Source organism: Chanodichthys erythropterus, chromosome 1, assembly GCF_024489055.1.
Source record: "Chanodichthys erythropterus isolate Z2021 chromosome 1, ASM2448905v1, whole genome shotgun sequence".
Classification (NCBI taxonomy): domain Eukaryota; kingdom Metazoa; phylum Chordata; class Actinopteri; order Cypriniformes; family Xenocyprididae; genus Chanodichthys; species Chanodichthys erythropterus.
In genome coordinates this window covers 8,170,587-8,190,114 of record NC_090221.1, presented here as the reverse complement: position 1 = coordinate 8,190,114, position 19,528 = coordinate 8,170,587, and the positions used below count along the sequence as shown (strand labels likewise).

General features: G+C 37.3%; 1 protein-coding gene across 1 annotated transcript; it reads left to right on the top strand.

Moving 5' to 3' along the window:
* Nucleotides 1-637: 637 nt before the first annotated feature.
* sesn4 (sestrin 4) lies at nt 638-19,098 on the top strand. Its single transcript, XM_067386366.1, has 8 exons — nt 638-791; nt 9,429-9,626; nt 9,810-10,238; nt 13,157-13,271; nt 13,479-13,603; nt 14,077-14,243; nt 14,452-14,596; nt 16,824-19,098. The coding sequence occupies exons 1-8, from the start codon at nt 726-728 to the stop codon at nt 16,911-16,913; spliced, it is 1,335 nt and encodes a 444-aa protein (XP_067242467.1). The 5' UTR covers nt 638-725; the 3' UTR covers nt 16,914-19,098.
* Nucleotides 19,099-19,528: the final 430 nt, after the last annotated feature.

The following is a 19,528-nucleotide window of genomic DNA, read 5'->3' as shown; positions in this document are numbered from 1 at the left end:
AACTAACCCTTTAATCTTTAATCAAAATAACCTGTCTTACCTCTTGCAACAACATCTCTTCTCTGATTACGTGTTTACTGGCGCGAGGGCAGGACAACCTGTCAATCACATGAGATCGATTCCCAATGGACAAATCAAATCCCGCTACATTTTTTCTTGTTCGAAAATACGTCACATGAGGGAAGAATCTCACTTTCCATTTCATACCGACTTTAAGTTATAAATATTAGATTACCACATATTTAAATTAAACACTTTCTCTTGAGCAGTAACACTATGATGTATGTTGTCCATTACAGGTTTGTTCCAGTAATAAATAACGGCCAAATAATTCATTCAAAACAAGCTATAAGTTATTCTCAGGGCGATATTGTCAAGCTGCATTGCGTCATGAAAGTAGGCGGGTTTAACTGGCTTAACAGACAGGTACTTTTCCACCACATGACAGCGCTCATTGGCTCGGATGTCGGACAAACACAGCCGTCACAAAACAAATCAGTACTGAAAGCTGATTGGCCATCGCCCCACTCTTAGACCCGCCTTCCAAACGCTCTGATTGGACACCGTCGCTGTGGAAGTGTCAGTCAACTGTTTTTTCACCCACTGACACTGCAGCTGTATGTCCGGACATGTAGATCTCAGAGCGGCTTGGCCTTTGTTAGCGAGTCGGTAAGAAGAACCAAGAAAGCCAGAGGAGCCGCATTCATGCACTTACAGGGAGGAAAATGATCATCTGCACGAAAAACATGGATTATCGCCTTGGAACCCAGTGTCAATTTGTTCAAAATCAGGTAACATATCACTGAAGTAAAGATATTAACTGTAAACCTAGACTCTTGCAGGGAAGTTTCAAAGTTGACAGTTCATCTACTTAGCAAAAGCTTGACTCTTTAATGTCGTTCATTCATTCATGATAAAAACGCTCCTCAATCGCATATATGTGTCATTATTTCTGAATACATATTCAAAAGTCCCTCTTTGAAAGAAAAGACTCATCGCCATAGAAAATATCCGTTATTTTTAAGCACTCGCGAATGTCATGATTCACATATTTGCAGAACCAATCCGTTTTATATGTGACTTTCTGATGCTACTTTTCACTTCGAGTTTTAAACGCTAATTCGTTGCGTTAATTATTCATTGTTCCTCAAATAAAGTTCATTTATGACAAGACAAAAGTGTTTACACCGTGTAAACCTGCATACTTACAGTTAATTTGACTTTGAGGACGTTTGTCCTGCTGTATCTGTAACACAAGTCGGGTTTGAACTCGCACAATACTGATGCTCTGTCATTTTATTTTGCGTTTTATGTCATGAAGAGCTGCAAATCCATTGCATTTAAAGCAAAGAGTAATATCAGCTTTTTTGTCGCGCATATGCTCAGTTCATAGGGCCATTGTTTCATATTGCAACTAATATAAAAGGTTTGCATTTGAAAACTGTTAATGCTGGAGATATTCTGCATTTAAGCTTCATGGGGAATTAAGACTGCAGTCTGGAACAGTCTTGAAAGCCTTTGGTGCAGATTAAGTCATGGTTATGGGTTTAAAGAACTGATCTACCTACATGACAATAGGCTTTTTTTAATGCTAGCTTGTTGAAGTTTTGTGTGTTTGACGTCTGAGCCCTTTGTTGAGTTGTTAAAAAGGTCTTGTTTTATGCATGAAGATAATTGATCAGCATAGGAACATTGATTTAACTCATTGTGAGTACCGCTGGTATTAATGTCTCATTGCAACTGTGTGCTTTATCATCCTGTCAAAGCTTAAAGCATTTGAAAATGAGAATCTGTCATGTCTGTAGCGCTGTCGTAGTGTTTTTTCGCAGTTCATGTCGCGCGGACACAAAGACATTTGTAGTTACAACCCTAAGACACGACAGTCTGCACGACTCTAAGGGAAGATGTAACATTTATTAACATGCTTGACTTTTTGGTGTTGGTAAGTGTGAGGTTTTTTTTCCTCTTTCTCCATTTGTGCGATGTGATGCTGATGTACTGCCAATCAAAGTTGTTTTTCTCCTCATTCGCCTGCAGTACCCTCTGCAACCTGAGGGGGCCGCTGTTGTGACGGCGCTGCTCCGCATACAGGAGAACAATAGAGGAATGTATCATTTAATCATTTCTCAGAAATATGCTCTCATTTGCCAGCCCATAAAAAAAAAAATCCCCTAGGCTTGTACTTGGATTGTTAGCATAATAAACTCGTTCCCTTTTTTCCCTTAACTAACCAATAGTCCTTTTGTGATAGACACTCTTTGTGAAAATGTCTGTAGGTGAGAAGTGGCACAGTGCGTTTCAAAGCTTCCTTGATGTTTTTCACATAGACTGCATCTTTGAAAAAATAAAAATAAATATATATATATATATATATATATACTGACAATCCTGGTCAGAACATTATGGTAAAATTAGTCGAAAAACATTGAAAAACTCATTAATTAAACATTGTAATGCCCCTGCCATTTAGAGCGTCATGTTTAGACAGTCCTCAAATGACATAGAGTCTTGTAAGTGCTTCACTTGACCTTTGGCCTATTTGATTTGTTGGATTGTTTTGTTTTTGTTATTTGTATGGAACTATGTGTGCTCCCGTTTTGACCAGATTATGATATCTCAATGGGATCTTCCTGGTTAAATTTAAGGATAGATAAATAAATAATGCAATAGCAATCTGTTATGTGGCTTACATTGAGGAAGAGGATAATATATAGAAGAGGAATAACTGACACCATGATTCACTTCTGGATATGAAGACCACAACGCTAACATAATTAACCAATTTCACCAGCAGACCAAAGCTCGGACTTTCCAAACAGCTCTATAATCTTCCTTCGCTTCACTGTCCGTCATACGCAAGCTGCTGAATGTATGTCACACTGTCTGCTGATGTAAATGTCAGTCTTCCTGGTTGTCTGACTGCATCCATATGTGGCTTGCCATGTTTGTCTGTTTGTGTGTTACTGTGTGTGTGTGTGTGTTTGCTGCAGGGCTTGTTTCAGTCCAACCCCCAGTGAGGTGCAGCTGGCTGTTTTGTTCTTCCTGGCTTCCAGGTTGGCAGGCCAAAATAGTGTTTCCTTTGTACAGAGACAGAGCGATGGGGTTTGTGCAACTGCAGTTCAGACATTTGCGCATGTCAAGCATGGAGCCCTCCAGGCCTTCTGAGAATGCAGATTGAATATCGCGTCTTGCTCTTATTCTGGACTCGGGCCCTAAACTGAATCCCCCCGCCATTTAGAGCGTCATGTTTAGACCGTCCTCAAATGACAAAAGATGAGCTGTAGGCTTATATTTGTCTGTTTTCACTATGTCTGCTTTCTTGGTTATTTGGTTTAGTGAAGGACAATATGTTGCACACTTAAAGAGATAATTCACACAAAAATTCAGTCATCAGTTACTCACCTTCAAACCCGTATGACTTTTTTTTTTTTCTTTTTTTTTCTGTGGAACATAAAATGACAAACCGTTGTTTGCAAAAAATAAAAGCAATTTCTCAGTCTTTTATGTTCCACAGAAGAACAGGTCATATAGGTGTAGAACTGTGAGTTAACGATTTCATTTTGGAGTAAATTTTCTTTTTTGAGTGGACTGTCCCTTTTAAGTTCTCTATTCCCTTTTTATTTTTTTCCCTTTTTTTGGTATTTGGACCTTTTGACCAGCTAGAATAAACACTTTAACTCATTCAAATCTCAATGCAAGAGTACATGCAAATGTATTCAAATCTTAAAGCTGTTTTGTTTGTTCATGTTGTGATCATGCGTTTTTTTTTTTTTTTTTTCTGCAATATCACACATATCGCGCATTAACTCGTTTTTATCTAACAAATAACTTCTAATGTACAAATAAATTATGTAAAGGCCATGCATGCCGTCATTGTTCACAGAAACAGGAATTATGATTGCTGAAAGTGCCATCTTTACCCAATAAATAAGATTTCAGCTGAATCGTAGAGGGACTCGCCAAGAGGATATGAGACTGACTTCCTGTTTCGTGTTGACTGTTGGTAAAGACATGTCGGTGCATGTTACTGGTGCTGATGAGGCATCCTGTATAGACAAATATCGGCCCAAGTTTCAAAATAACCTTGCACGGTTGACCAAGAACTGGGCTGGTGTTATGTATGAACTTTATACTTTAAATGTCAGGTTTGTCCTTTTAAATTTTGTTGATCACAGTTTTAGTATATATATTAAAAATCCTCAGTTGACAGCATCTGTTGCAGCGTTTCGTTGAACCGCATCTGTGTGGGTGTGTGAATGTCTCTCAGCCTCTCATCTGACTTTGCATTTGTCTCTAATTTCCCTCTAAAGTTTCATTAGTAGTTAATTGCAAGTTGTTTTGTCCCGTTCCAGGTATACAGACTCCCCCTTGTGATTTTGAGCAGCTGCCGGTACAGGCTATGAAAGTAACACTCCGTATTGAACCATGATGTTGAATATAACTGTATTTGCAGTTGCTTGTTTTTCTGGGTCACTGCTGAGGAGTTTTGGGCATTGCGAACAGACTCTGAGACATGTGATCTGTTTACCAGGAAAAGTGCAATTGTACTAGCGTCCCAATGGAGACTAATGTTTGATCTGTTGTTTGAAGCTGACTTCAGCATCTTAATCCCATTTAAATGACTTGTCCCTATATGGCTTGTGCTCTATTAGCAGTATGGCCTGTATTTTCACTTCTGTAGTCTTAAAACTTAGAGTGCAAAATACATACAGTATCTATAAATAGTGTTCATACTGAAAAAACTGCCCCCCACCCAAAAAAAAATTCCCAGATGATGCACTTAATTAACTGAAAAAATGAAGTGTAAAATGTTGTAAACTTCATATATTTTACTGCCACAGCTTTACTCGCGTACCAGAGGTAGAGGGGCTATCAGACTGTTTAAAGGTGCCCTATAATCAAAAATTGAATTTACCTTGGCATAGTTGAACAAGAGTTCAGTACATTGAAAAGACATACAGTGAGTTTCAAACTCCATTGCTTCCTCCTTCTTATGTAAATCTCATTTGTTTAAAAGACCTCCGGAAAACAGGGGAATCTTAACATAACACCGACTGTTACGTAACAGTCTAGATCATTAATATGTACGCCCCCAATATTTGCATATGCCAGCCCATGTACAAGGCATTAGACAAGGGCAGCCAGTATTAATGTCTGGATCTGTGCACAGCTGAATCATCAGACTAGGTAAGCAAGCAAGGACAATAGTGAAAAATGACAGATGGAGCAATAATAACTGACATGATCCATGATAACATGATATTTTTAGTGATATTTGTGAATTGTCTTTCTAAATGTTTTGTTAGCATGTTGCTAATGTACTGTTAAATGTGGTTAAAGTTACCATCGTTTCTTACTGTATTCACGGAGACAAGAGAATTTTCATTATTAAACACTTGCAGTCTGTATAATTCATAAACACAACTTCATTCTTTATGAATCTCTCCAACAGTGTGTAATGTTAGCTTTAGCCACAGAGCACTATCAAACTCATTCAGAATCAAATGTAAACATCCAAATAAATACTGTACTCGCATGATCCGACGCATGCACTATGCATGATGAACATCTTTTAAAGGTCCATTTGAGGGTTATATTAGCTGTGTGAACTTTGTAAATGCAATGTATTATAGTTGAGAACTCAAGGGGGGCAGGGAGCGCGAGATTTAAAGGGGCCGCAGCCTGAATCGGTGCATAGTTAATGATGCCCCAAAATAGGCAGTTAAAAAAAATCATTTAAAAAAATCTATGGGGTATTTTGAGCTGAAACCTCACAGATACATTCAGGGGACACCTTAGACTTATATTACATCTTGTAAAAACTGGTTCTAGGGCACCTTTAATGACAAAAATAACCTTATAAAGTTCATACACTAGAAAGTAGAGTACATAATACATAGTATATGTGTATAGTGTGTCATTTTGAACACAGAGCAAATTTATGGAAGTTATGTAAAATTGCCACTTGATCTGGAACGTGTATCAAAATGCCTGACTTTCTAGGTAACTGTAATGTTAGACCATGGTGCTTTTGCATGGCATGTTTTGCTTGCACATGTTTTGCAATCCTTGACTCTGTTGAATGACAAGACACCCTATCTCAGGCAGAAACGTATCGTATTTTCAGCGGCGACTTGACCCGGATATTTTCTCTTGATGGAAAAGAGTGTCTTTGTTCCTGTTTCATCATTGTGCCTCTCAAAATCTGTCATTAACCAGCTTTAGTGTTTATTTAAAAAATCATCTTAATATTAAAGGGTTAGTTCACCCAAAATTGAAAATGATGTCATTTATTACTCACCCTCATGTCGTTCCACACCTGTAAGACCTTCGTTCATCTTCAGAACACAAATTAAGATATTTTTCATAAAATCCGATGGCTCAGTGAGGCCTGCATTGCCAGCAAGATAATTAACACTTTCAGATCTATAAAAATGTACTAAAAACATGTTTAAAACAGTTTTGCATTTTTGGGGGGAGAAATGACCCTTTATGTTGAGTTTCAGTCATTCAAATACCTCAGTAAACAGGTTATGCTGACACATTTTCCAAATCGAGAACAAACCACAGTTTGCACCTCAATGCAGAACTCCATTTCGATAAAAATGCACATTAAACTGGGTTAAGATGCAAATATTGACTGAAGGTTTAGTCTTGTGTTTAAGTTCATACTCTTGCATGCATGTTTACTCAAAGAACCTGACTGGAGAGATGTTTATGATATCTTTGTTTCTTCGTGGTGTCACTTGCGTAGGAATGGCGTTTCTATCTTATCTATGCAAGTGCTATCTCAGCTGTCCCCCAGAACTATTTATAACCCTCTCCTTTCAGTCAGCCGCTGTATGAAGAGCTGGGAAGGGAAGGTTAGTCCGTAGGCCAGAGCATAATTTATTACCCACATACTTTCCCTCACAATCATCACTAAAGAAAGTGAGTAGACTTTCAGTTGGCTTAATAATATCAATTCTTTAATGTAAGTTTAAGTGGTTTTTTGGAGCCATAAAATATGTACTAGTGACTCAAAGGGATTTTAGGTGCAGTACGCGCTGTGCTATCAGTGTGAATCTTCAGTACTGTCAGGAAGAGTTATGATGGCTCAGAGCTGTTTTGGCCACGGCCCTCAGTTGTCCCCCGTAACTGTAACAAGATTTCATTCATTACGTGACCACGTTCATGTTGGTTTGCATTCTGTTGGAGCTCATCTTCTCCATCCCCCACCAAAAGAAAAGTGTAACTGAACTCCAGCTAGACTCACGGAGCAGCGGTTTACTCAAAGGAATAACTGCTGCCAGTACATACTGTCGAACACTAAAACTCATATCACATACGAACAATGATAACTAGCCCACATCTAGATGATTAGGTGCGTGTGACTAAAAGGTTTTGTCTGTCTCTGTGTGAATGAGCGGCTCAGTTTTGTCCGTTTTTTTTCATGGTCTGCCGTCACACTATATGAGGACAGTACACATGAACTTCATCTCCGGTGCTGCTCTGAGAATTCACCTCATGAGCATTTCACGGTTTCATTTGAGAAAAGCTATTGTCAAGTATACATTGAAACTAAAAGGTCTACAGGACAAACTGGCAAAATAAAAGTTCAGTTTAACTTGAAGATATTGACATATTTTTCTATTTTATAGTAAAATGTACTTCAAAGAAAAAATAAAAAGATGATTTTGTGGGTCCCTAAATTAAAAAGGTTGATTACCCTGTGGAGATATTTACATTCATTCTTGAGGTCTAACATACATGTGGAATGCATTTCCTTCCCCATTAGTGGTATAAAATGAATATCATGTTATATCAATATCGAATGTTATGTTTTTGCCCATGCTGTGCAGCCCTAGCTTAGACACATTGTAGTTCCACTGCTTCGTTAATCAAAAATCTACCATTTCCACAGAGCCATTATTGTGTCAAAATGTACTTTTGAAACTTAAGTGTTATTTGAAATGTGCCGAACTTCCACAATGTGACGTATTTTTGTGTGGAATTGTGAAATTGGTAATAATTGCTTCCTAGTTTCCCCACCACCAGAAAAATTAGATGGTTTCAAAGCGGAGAATGCAACTACATTTTGGTGAACTATTTATTGTTATTATTATTAAGTTGTTCTTGCACTACTAATTAATACAGGTGTAAATGGGGTCTAAAATGTTTTGAGCTTGTCCACTTTGGACCACTTCCAGAGGTAGTCAAAAAACCATTCGACCAGATTGCTTTTGTAGTGTAGAAGCTCATGTGGTCAAATGTGTTTGAACAGCCACAAACGACCGCCTACTCTCCACCTACTGACATAATGCGTACACATTATGGGAAGTGTGATTTAAACTTTGTTGGCTGGATATCAAAGTTTGGTTTAAAGACAAAAAATGTACCAAGCACAATGTTCTCTCACCATTCACTGCATTCGGCCGGTCTTGCGGCTATCAGAGCAGAAACTGAAACTGTATGTTTTTCTGTTGTCTCTGTGCACATTCATATGTAAATTGTGCAAGCTTATTTTGTCCATTAGATAGAAAGATGTGAAAAACCCCAAACATTTACCCACCCATAGATCTTCACCTCAAAGATATCCGGACAGAAGTGGTTGAAAGTGGATAAAGAGACAAATTTAAACACCAGATGTAAACGGATATGTGTCTTCCTCGTCTACTTGTGGTCCGATCGACCAAAATGCGTCTTAATACCAGGTGTAAACAGGGCCTCTCTCGCTCTCTCTCTCTCTCTCTCTCTCTCTCTCTGTGAGTCGCTGAAACAGGAGGGGAGTGGGCAGGATTTCCATAATCCCACAGTCAGACAAAAAGCAGGGCAAAGGCACAGGAACAAGGCCTCGATTGGCCTTCACAGTCAGCAGTTAAGAGCATGAAGACATGAGTCAGCAGATCTCAACACCAATGAAACAAAGGCACTAGGACATTATATTTGCTATTTTCACATCAACTTCCTTTCCACAAGGTGTCTCAATTGTCTAAAATAGACTCCATATGCTAAACACGGATGATTGAGCCACAGCTCCCAAGCTGTGCCAGTGATTATACATAGGTATGGTGTCCAGTTGCTGTTTTTATCATCTGGATGTATTTTAAGCATCTTGGGGTGTGAAAGTGGGAGATTGAGGTCGACAGACGTCTGTCTATTCTGTATACTAAAGGAGGCCAAACTGGCAGTGGGTCACACTTAGTGTGGAATGTCTATTGCTGTCCCTCGATACCCACAGGACCCGTGGCAGAAGCCATGTTTGTTTGCTACTATTTCTTTATTTCTTTCTGTTGGGAAAGCTTCAAGCACTAGTGAATTTCATTTTAAGGTGGCTCCCTTTGAGATTCACAAACTTTCAATGCAAAAACTGCACTGAAGAGGTATGCTCTTTTTATCCTCCTTTTGTATGTAAATTTCTCAGTGTTGTTTTTTAAATTATTTGGCAGGTGATGGTGAACTCTGAGAAAGACCGTGCTTCTCTCTTGTGCATGAAGGCTCTGGCCAACAGGGGGCGTCTGGATACGGTGTCTCAGCAGATGGCCTCTCACCCACAGTACCTGGAGAGTTTCCTGCGCACACAGCACTACATCCTCTATATGGATGGCCCATTGCCTCTGCCCTACCGCCACTACATTGCCATCATGGTAAGAACAGAATGACCAGGCAATATGGCCAAAGTCACATTATGAGACATTTTATTTTACTTCAGCTAGTTTGTTAATAAAAATAAGAACAAGGAAGCAAATTACAAACAATAGGACAAATATAGGCTCAAATAACATCTCAACTTTATTGCTTTTATTTGATGACACATATTTGTGTTTCAGGCTGCAGCACGGCATCACTGTGGGTACCTGGTGTCTCTGCACTCAGCCCAGTTTCTGCGTGTGGGCGGAGACCCGTTATGGCTTCAGGGGCTGGAGGCTGCACCCCCACGTCTACGGCACCTTGACCACATCAGCAAGGTCCTGGCCCATCAGCCTTGGCTCACGGCACGCTCGCACATACAGGCTCTGCTCAAGACGGGAGAGCAGTGCTGGTCTCTGGCTGAGCTTGTTCAAGCTGTGGTTCTGCTGGCCCACTGTCACTCCCTTTGCAGTTTTGTTTTTGGTTCTGGTTCTGACTCGGACGCCACTCCCATTCTCAGAGTGCATCACGGCACGCCCCCTGGCTACTGTCTTTGTGATGCTGCCAATGGCAACACAGCCTTATCACCACCCCCTGCTGGACCCACAGAGAAAGCACCACGGCGAAGGGTACGAATGATCATTCACTACAGTTGCAGTTGGTAAAAGATGTTTGACTCTGAATTATGTTTCAGGTTTGGATGAAGCAGCTGGTAAATAACAGAAATCAGATAAAATATACAGCAGAGTCATCACAATACCAAAAGTACAGTAGTAATTACTCATACCAGGAAGATTTCAAGGTTTTCCACTGTTAATACACTACTGAGCACTTTTAATTTGTTAATATTGGTTAAAATTAAATGTAAATGTTAATTTAAAATGTATTTAACTTTTAAAATAAATCAATGCCCTTAAAAATTAAATAATGTAGTGTTTAAGTATTTTTCAGTTCATAACACATTGCTGAAAGAGGAAAAAAACAAACAAATTACAAGCAATACATCACTGATGCAAATTACGTAAACAGTGGATTTTTTTTTTTATAAATATTTAACTGCACTATCAGTATTCAAGTAAACATTCAGAAATTTAAAAAAAAGTATCAAATATACACTACTGTTCAAATGTACACTACTCAATTTGGAGTTGATAGGATTTTTTAAAAAGTTAATACTTTTATTCAGCAAGGGCACATTAAAGTGATCTGAAGTGCCAGAAAACACATTTATAATATTACAAAAGATTTCTATTACAAATAAAAGAAAAAAATCTTTTTGAATTTTCTACATCAAATAACAAAATCTATTTGTGTCATAGTGTCCACAAAAATATTAAGCAGCACAACTGTTTTTATCATTAATAATAATAAATGTTTCTTGAGCAGTAAATCAGCATATTAGAATGATTTCTGAAGGATCATTTGACACTGAAGATTGGAGTAATGATGCTGAAAATTCAACAGGAATAAATTACATTTTAAAATATATCATAGTAAAAAACAGGTTTTGTTAATTTATCCAAAAACAAATAAAAATCCTATACATTCCCTATATGAACATAATTATAAAGAAAAAAACAACTGAACAAACAACTGAACAAACAAAACGTATCAAAGAACACCTAAACAACACCAAAAACGACCCACTGCAAAACATTATTTACCCAATTCTTGCAAAATGTCTGCCCTACGTCACTTAATGGAAAACTGTCATTTTAAAGTGTAATAATATTTTACAATATTACTTTTTTTACTGCATTTTTGATCAAATAAATTGGTGAGCATAAGACACTTTTGAATGGTAGTGTAAAAACTACACTGCGTTCCAAATTATTATGCAAGTGACATATCAGTTAGATCTCAGTAGAATAAACATTCAGATTTTAGTTTTTCTAAGAAATGTTTATTTATCCATGTCTTTTTAGATAACTGGTATCAGTCTCAGACAAAATAATTTGCCAGGTCTATGAAAACCCTACTTAGAGGTTGTTCCAAATTAAGCAAGTCACAGTTCTCATGCAATATGGGGAGGAAGATCGATCTTTCTGAAGATGAAAAGCACGAAATGGCCCAATGTTGTGCAAAAGGCATGAAAACAACTATTGTGTGAATTCGATAATCTCCATTCAGTTATCATAAGATTTGTGAGTGATTTAGAGCACAGCAGAACTCGGTCAGATAAAGGCTTGTTAATGAAAGTTCCTGTCAAAAAAATTAATTGTATTAAAAGGGCAGATATACAAAAAAAAGCCAGTGTTGAGCAGCAAACAGGTATTTGAAGCTGTTGGTGTTTCTGGAGTCTTGAGAAGCTCTCCATGCAGGCTGAAAGTTGTGCCTAAAGATGCAGTTCAGCCACTCCAAACCGAACCTCACTAAAAGAAACATTTACAGTGGGTTTAGAAATACATTTTCAAACAGTTTTATTGCTGTGGTGTTTTTTTGCAGCATGGGATAGTGCATAGTGCACTGTATTTCAGAAGGCACTATCCATAGCTGAAAATGGCCAATTATGAACTCCACATATCTTGCAAAAGTAATTTTAATACCTTCAGAGACCCTAAAGGGACCTTCCATCTCACTTCCCAATATTCCAGCCCAAATCATCACCCGGCAGCTCCTTGCTGACGTCACATTCTTGTTGGAACATGGTGGCCATTCACCAACCATCCAGAAATCCATCCATTTAGACCATCCATTGTAGTACGGCATTATTCAGTGAATAAAACTATTTAAAAAATGAGTCTTCATGTATTTCTAAACCCACTGTAAATGTTTCTCTTTGTGAGGTTTGGTTTGGAGTGGCTGAAATGCATCTTTATGCACAACTGCCAGCCTGCATGGAGAGCTTCTTGAGACTCCAGAAACACCAGAAGCTTCAAATACCACAATATTAATTGTTTTCATGCCTTTTGCACAACATTGCACCATTTCATGCTTTTCATTTTCAGAAAGATCTTTCTTCCTCCCCATATTGCATGAGAACTGTGACTTGCTTAATAATGTGGAACAACCTCTAAGCAGGGTTTCCCATAGATCTGGCAAATTATTTTGTCTGTTTATTTATCCATGTCATTTTAGATAACTGGTATCAATCTCAAACACACATAAACATATAAACATACATTTTCTTAGAAAAACTAAAATCTGAATGTTTATTCTACTGAAATCTAACTGAAATGTCACTTGCATAATAATTTGGAACATGGTGTACATCAGTTGTATTACAAAAACTACAAAAACTGTATTCTACAAATATGCATGCATCACTAACAAGGTCTTTCTACTCACTTTGTGATTTTTCAAGATAGGCACACATATTAATCATGGTTGGCTTGATCAATTTGGATACTTTGAGTTGGCATTATCAACACTGTAGAAAGACTGCTGTCATACCTTATAATTTAACTATCAGCATGGTTAAGTAACATTATATTTGACATCCCTACTACAGCAGTGTGCAAGCATTGTGAAGTCTGTTGAAATACAGGCAAAACCTGCTTGTTTTATTTTTAACTGTGGTCTTTTTTTTTTGTCCTTTTTTTTGTAGTCCCTAGACTCCAGCTGCGAAGTTGCGTGCCTTCTAGAACAAATTCAGAAATCACAGGAGGAGATCAAGGAAAGAAAAGGAGACCGACTCCATTCACAGACACTCCTATATGCTGGTAAGATGTTGTTCACCAGTTTAAAGACAGTGTGTCATGTAACCATGTTTCCCAACGCTGCTGTAAACAGGAAGCGTAATTTTGGATTGGGATGAATGTTTCGAGTTATTTTTACACAAGGGCCTTTTCTTGTGTGTATATATCTCTCCCTCATGGACTCTCTTTCGTAACCTGCCTTTCTCTTTCTCAAATGCAACTCTATATTAGATGTGGAGGAGGAGGAGGAGGCGATGTTCTCCACAGACCCCTCCCGCTTCGTCACAGATCCAGAATTCGGCTACCAGGAATTTGCCAGACGGGAGGAGGACCATTTCCAAGTATTCCGGGTGCAGGTGGGGACTGAGAGATTGCATTGGGTGTCACCTACCAAAAGTAGTAGCATAAAAGGGTACTAAGGGTCAGAATTACAGCTCATGTCCGCCCTTCTCAAGACTGTCAGAACTTAACGTTACTCTCAAAACCTTAAAAGGTAACTTTGTGCCACTGACAAGTCCTCTCAAATCCCTGTTTCATTCAAGTAGGCTTCCTACATTTGATTTGAATAGGAATTGGATGGAATTGAATTAAATTGATCAAAAGTGATGGAGCGTTACAAAAAGTTCTGTTCAACATAAATGCTGTTCTTTTGACCTTTCAATTAATAAAAAAGTAAATCATGTTGTTTGGGGAAACCTGTTTGAAAATGTCATCTATTTAAGTAATTCTGTTTGGTGGCACTAGTGATGCAGAAATTATCTTTAACAATCTTTAAAATTCTGTGGTAAACTTGATGTAATGAACTCTATTTGTGTATGTTTCTGTGCAGGATTATTCATGGGAGGATCATGGTTTTTCGTTGGTAAACAGGCTCTACTCTGATATAGGGCACTTGTTAGACGAGCGATTCCGCAATGTGGCCTCCCTCCCTTTCCCTCACAGCCCCGATCTCAAACGAGCCATCTGGAACTATATTCATTGTATCTATGGAATTAGGTACAGTTCCCTGATATTTTATTTATTTATTTATTTTTTTACACTTTTGACTTTGGTTTTAGTTTACATTTTTATTTTTATTTACGAGTTTATTTTTAAGCCAAGCTTTCAACTACACACTCCTACATTACATTTTCTTGTGACTCATCAACTATATTTGAACATGCTGAAAAATGCAAAAATAACACGTTGACATGTTTGCCTTCAGATATGATGATTACGATTATGGGGAAGTTAACCGGTTACTGGAGCGTGGACTGAAACTTTACATTAAAGCTGTGGCCTGCTACCCCGACTCTAGCAAGACCCCTCTATGCCCACTGTCCTGGGCCCCTGTCAAAGCTTCAGAGAAGGTGATTTCCTGTCAAAATTTGTGCTGCGTACACTTCAGTACCTTCTGCTTAACCCTATAAAGCCTACTGTATCTTATGTAATATGGAAATCTCTAAGGCCTCTAAATGATCAACATGATCTTTAGTTTTACTTGATTATCCATACGTCATGATTTTTTTTTAAAATAAACTAAGCATTTAAATATCAACTTAGCAAGACATTATTGGGAGATATAGGCCGTGTGTCCACAAACGTTTTTAGCCAGCTGAAAACACCTATCTGTGCGCGCTTTGGCATCACGTTAATTGATTTCGCAGATAATTTGTTTCAGACTAAAAATGCAGACACAATGTAGAGTACTTTCTATGTATGTTCGAAGACCAGCAATATTAATTTGTCATCCATTTTGTTCCGTTCTCTACTTTTTGATGTCGTTTGTACAGCAGGAATGTTGTGACAGTTGGTCGGTGTTGTATTTGTCCCGCCCCTCCTGCACTCTGATTGGTTGGCTCACTCGGCTGGCTAAAAAGTGACAGTGTATACTCCGCCAAGATCCTTGAGATCCGAAAACAAATATCTGCTTAGTGTAACTAAGACAAAATACAAACACAAAGGTGATCGAGCCTTCTCTCGAGCCGGTCCTAAATTGTGGAACGATCTCCCAGTCGCGATTAGATCCATCAAATCTTTACCTGTTTTTAAAGCTATGTTGAAATCACATTTGCTTAACTCTGAATGCAAGTTCTAATGATTGAGAGGGATGTTTAATGTGTGTTATATGTGTGCTTTGTATTGTTTTATTAATTTTTTTTTTTCTACTTTTGTTTTTTTCTTGGCACTGTGAAGCACTTTGGACAACTAATGTTGTATTAAATTGGTGCTATATAAATAAAATACAAATACAAAATACAAATGCAGTGATGAGCGCAGGGTTTTACTCAAAGTTGAACATTCTTTAACTCGAGGCGACCGGTAAAAAGCGCTGAGCTCTCAGCAATTGAGCATGAAAAAGACGCTCAGCGCCTCGTTACGCTCCTGGCGTCTAAAAAAACGTGGCACTCCCATTGAAAACAATTGGAAAAGTATGTTAGATGCTGGAAAAAACGCTTTTGTGGACACACGCCCATAGAATGACAACTGATATTTATATGCATTTTATTCAAGTAGTTTACTATATTATTATAACAATCTCACTGATTTACATTACAAGCTAGCAGAATGTCATCACTTTTTGACCATATAAAAATCAGCAACTGCACCAAATTGCGTATTTTATTCAGTTTGGACCTCTAAATACTTTTTTTCTTCCTACTGACTTTCAAACTCTTGTGACTATTAGACATACGTTACTGGACTGCACAGTTTGTATTGTAAATATACTCCGAGATGGTTTAACTGATGTATTTATATATATATATATATATATATATATATATATATATATATATCCGAAATATATAAAAATATAATTATAATATATATATAATATATATAATTATTAGTGCTGTCAAAATTAGCGCGTTAATGCATGCAATTACATTTTTTTCAGTTTAACAGTTTTCAGTTTTTTGTCATAATTTGGCTAGACATTACATGATCATGCTCTTATTCACGCAAATGCTTTCAAGCATTACAAGACAAGAATGAATTAAAGTCACAGCAGCCTAATTAACCAGTTGCTGTGATGTGTCATTAATGTTAATCAAAGAACAAAGTAACTCAGAAAATTGTAGCTTTAATAAGGATTTTTTCTATTTAATTAATTTATGCAATGAAGTGTTTGGTAACTTTATTCAATTCCTGTATATTTCCTGCATATTTATAGGAAGGTGACTAGTAAATATAACACTTATTATAATCTGTTTATGTGACGATTGTTTTAAGTTCACTTAAATTAAAAGTTATTTTTTAAAGCCTAATAAATGTTTAAATTGATAGCTTTTAGTTATACTGTAATGTTGAATGTCAGTGTCATAGAGACATCACTGATACTGGCCTTCATTCATAAAAAGATGTCATTAAACAAATATTTAAAATATACTATCTTTAAGTTTGGAGATTAACTGAATTATTACAATATAAAAATATTTAAAACTCCAATGCTGCGATTAATTACTGAAAAAAATGTGCAATTAGTTAATTTTTTTTAATCGATTTGACAGCATTTTATATACCATCTACTTTAAATGGCTGCATGATATTTTATGATAGTGTTTTATTACAAATCTTTCTGTCATTTTGTTTTAGGTTCATGTAAATCTGTTAGTGATGGAGGCCCGTCTGCAGGCCGAGCTGCTGTATGCGCTCAGAGCCATCACCCAATACATGATCGCATAGGACACGAGCATTCAGCGCCACAGAGGGATGTGGTAGAACGGAAGTCAAGGCAAAGAAATACAAGCAGAGATCTCTCTCTCCGTCTCTGTATTTGTTGTCTCTGAGTTGACTGGTGTGACATAAGGTACTGCTGTGAAAAAAATCTTTGCCAAAGGTGAAACTTTAGAAGAAAAAAAAAAGTGCAAAGCAATCGCTCGCCCCTACTGTCATTTTGCATGTGTTTCTCCTACATAATTTTGTTAGTTGTTCTTGTGTGTGTGTGTACTCATTCCTCTTTTTTTTTTTTTTTTTTTTTTATCTTTATCCCAGATGGTTAATGTGCAATTATTTTTATTCAGTTGTCGTTGTTATTAATATTTTCCCGTTTGTTTGTTTTGTTAGTTTTTTGCTGTTGCTATTCAATTGAGAGACGTGTCCAACGGTCTGTCTCCAAGTAACAAAATTCTGTAAAGGTCAAAGCCAATTTACAGGGAAATGAGTGACTGGACAAAGGCGCTTGCTTAACATGGCTTCCAGATATTTCATTCGAATGTGGAATAGTGAGCAAAATTTAACAAAGGGTAGGAGAAGGTTCAACGGCTGTATCTTTCTTTTTAAATGAGCACTTTTAAGTCAGTATCTAAAGAATATCAATAAGCTTTGGGCTGTGGCTTCGTTCAGCTCACAGCAGGTCGTCGTCTTATTCAGATAGATTAGCATTGATGTTTCTTTTTCTAAATCTTCCACATGCTTTCCTCTCTGCATGGGTGCTATAAAGATTGATTATGGGTACTTTTATAGGATCCATAATAATTCATCCGATTCATCTCAGTAGGCATTTAAACAGCTTTACAATGTGAAGACCTACAGTTGATGGGTTCCAAGCAGTTAAAAGGAATTGCATTTTCTAAACTACTTTAAATTGTATGTTTGCTTTGTTGGTAGTGTTCTCAGCCTTTCTCAGTTTCTTAGGGCACCTGCCCTATACGGACTGGCCAAATTAATAGTGTGTATTTGAGATCCATTACATTGTGTGCTAATTTTGAAAACTGTTTAAATACCATTTAAAAGTATGTCTTGATAGGCCCTAAGTAACTGACCCACTGAATGGATTCTGAAAAGACCAGCGTTCAGTGAGAAGCACTGGTTAATTTAACGCTGGCTTGTAGACATTTGTTCACGAGAAAGGAATCCGCAATAATTAGGACATGTTTTAAAATATTTTACCGTGTAAAAATTAAAAGTCACCTTGTGATGTATGTGAGAAGGAGCTCCGAATAAGCTTATAATTTGTGATTTTAACGTTAACACGTTGGTATAGATCAAACGAAGGCTTCTGTCTGTGAGATGCAGAAAGGTTTGTGGTCAGCCTGCACAAAATTATTATTATTATTATTATTATTGTTATTATCTTTGGCACTGAACCTTTTGTACGAGTGTGGTTGCGGCTGTCATCCTTACAAACATCTTAGAGAGGCGTTGAGCCCTCTGATGCCATGAATATATTCAATGTCCAGTTTTGTTGACAAGGCCAAATACCTGTACTGTGTTAAACTCTCATGGCTCTGGTTGCCTAATTACAGTTGGCAGAATGACTTGGGCAACACCTATGGTTGGTTTTGTGTGTTTAATATTTAACATTTGCATTACTTTTGTCCCTATTTTTGAGGGAGGGTGATGATGTTGTCAGTTTTGCTCTTGTCTGAACTGTTTAGATTTAAGATGCTAAGATATGTAAATCAGCAGAAATGTGTAAAGAAGTACAGGAGCCGCAGTCTGTGTTGGATGCTCGGTGCCTTTTGACTATGATGAGTCATGGCTCATCAGTATGGCTAAGCTGGACTGAAGTCTCATGCTACTGCATTAATTCGAGCTGAGAATGGAAGATGAGCCAGAAGCACGTTCATTACGGACAACCGGAGACATTTGTCAGGAGGAGCAGAATACAACTGCAGCACGGCCATTCTACCTTAAACAGGACTGTCTTAAATGCTTGTTCTTGAATGGCAGTCTGCCAGATCCCTCAAACATAGAGACTTCCAGACTGCTCAGCTGGAAGATGTTGTGGTGCGTCGGCGGTGGAGACTGAACGAGCATGGCTATTGCCAAAATGTTTATTTACCACGTAAATGTAGAAACTATGAAAATTTAAACTGACCAAAAAGAGAAAAAAAACACAAAAAAAAAACAAAGAAATATTGAAAAACCAAGCAAAAAAAAAAAAAAAAAAAGTTTTGAAATGTGAAAGATTATTTTTTCTATAAAGAAATGCAATATCATTGATGTGTCTTGTGAGTTTTTATGTTTGAATGTGTAACGGTTTTATTAGTCTAGATTCAGTAAATTAACATCTTTCATTTATAGGAATTATAGCACTGTAAAAAAGAATTGTTGATTTAACTTAAAGTTACCTGGTTGCCTTAAAATTTTGAGTTCAGTGAAATTAAAAAAATTTAGTTAATACAATGAAGGCGTTTGGTTTAATCAACAGAAACTCGAAACATTATGTTATCTGAACCATATTAACTATTGAAGTTGATTTGACAAAAGAAAAAATGTTGTGATAACAATTGATGAAAATAATTGTAATGTCTTCAGAAGTTCATAATGTCTTAAATCCAAATTATTTGGGAATT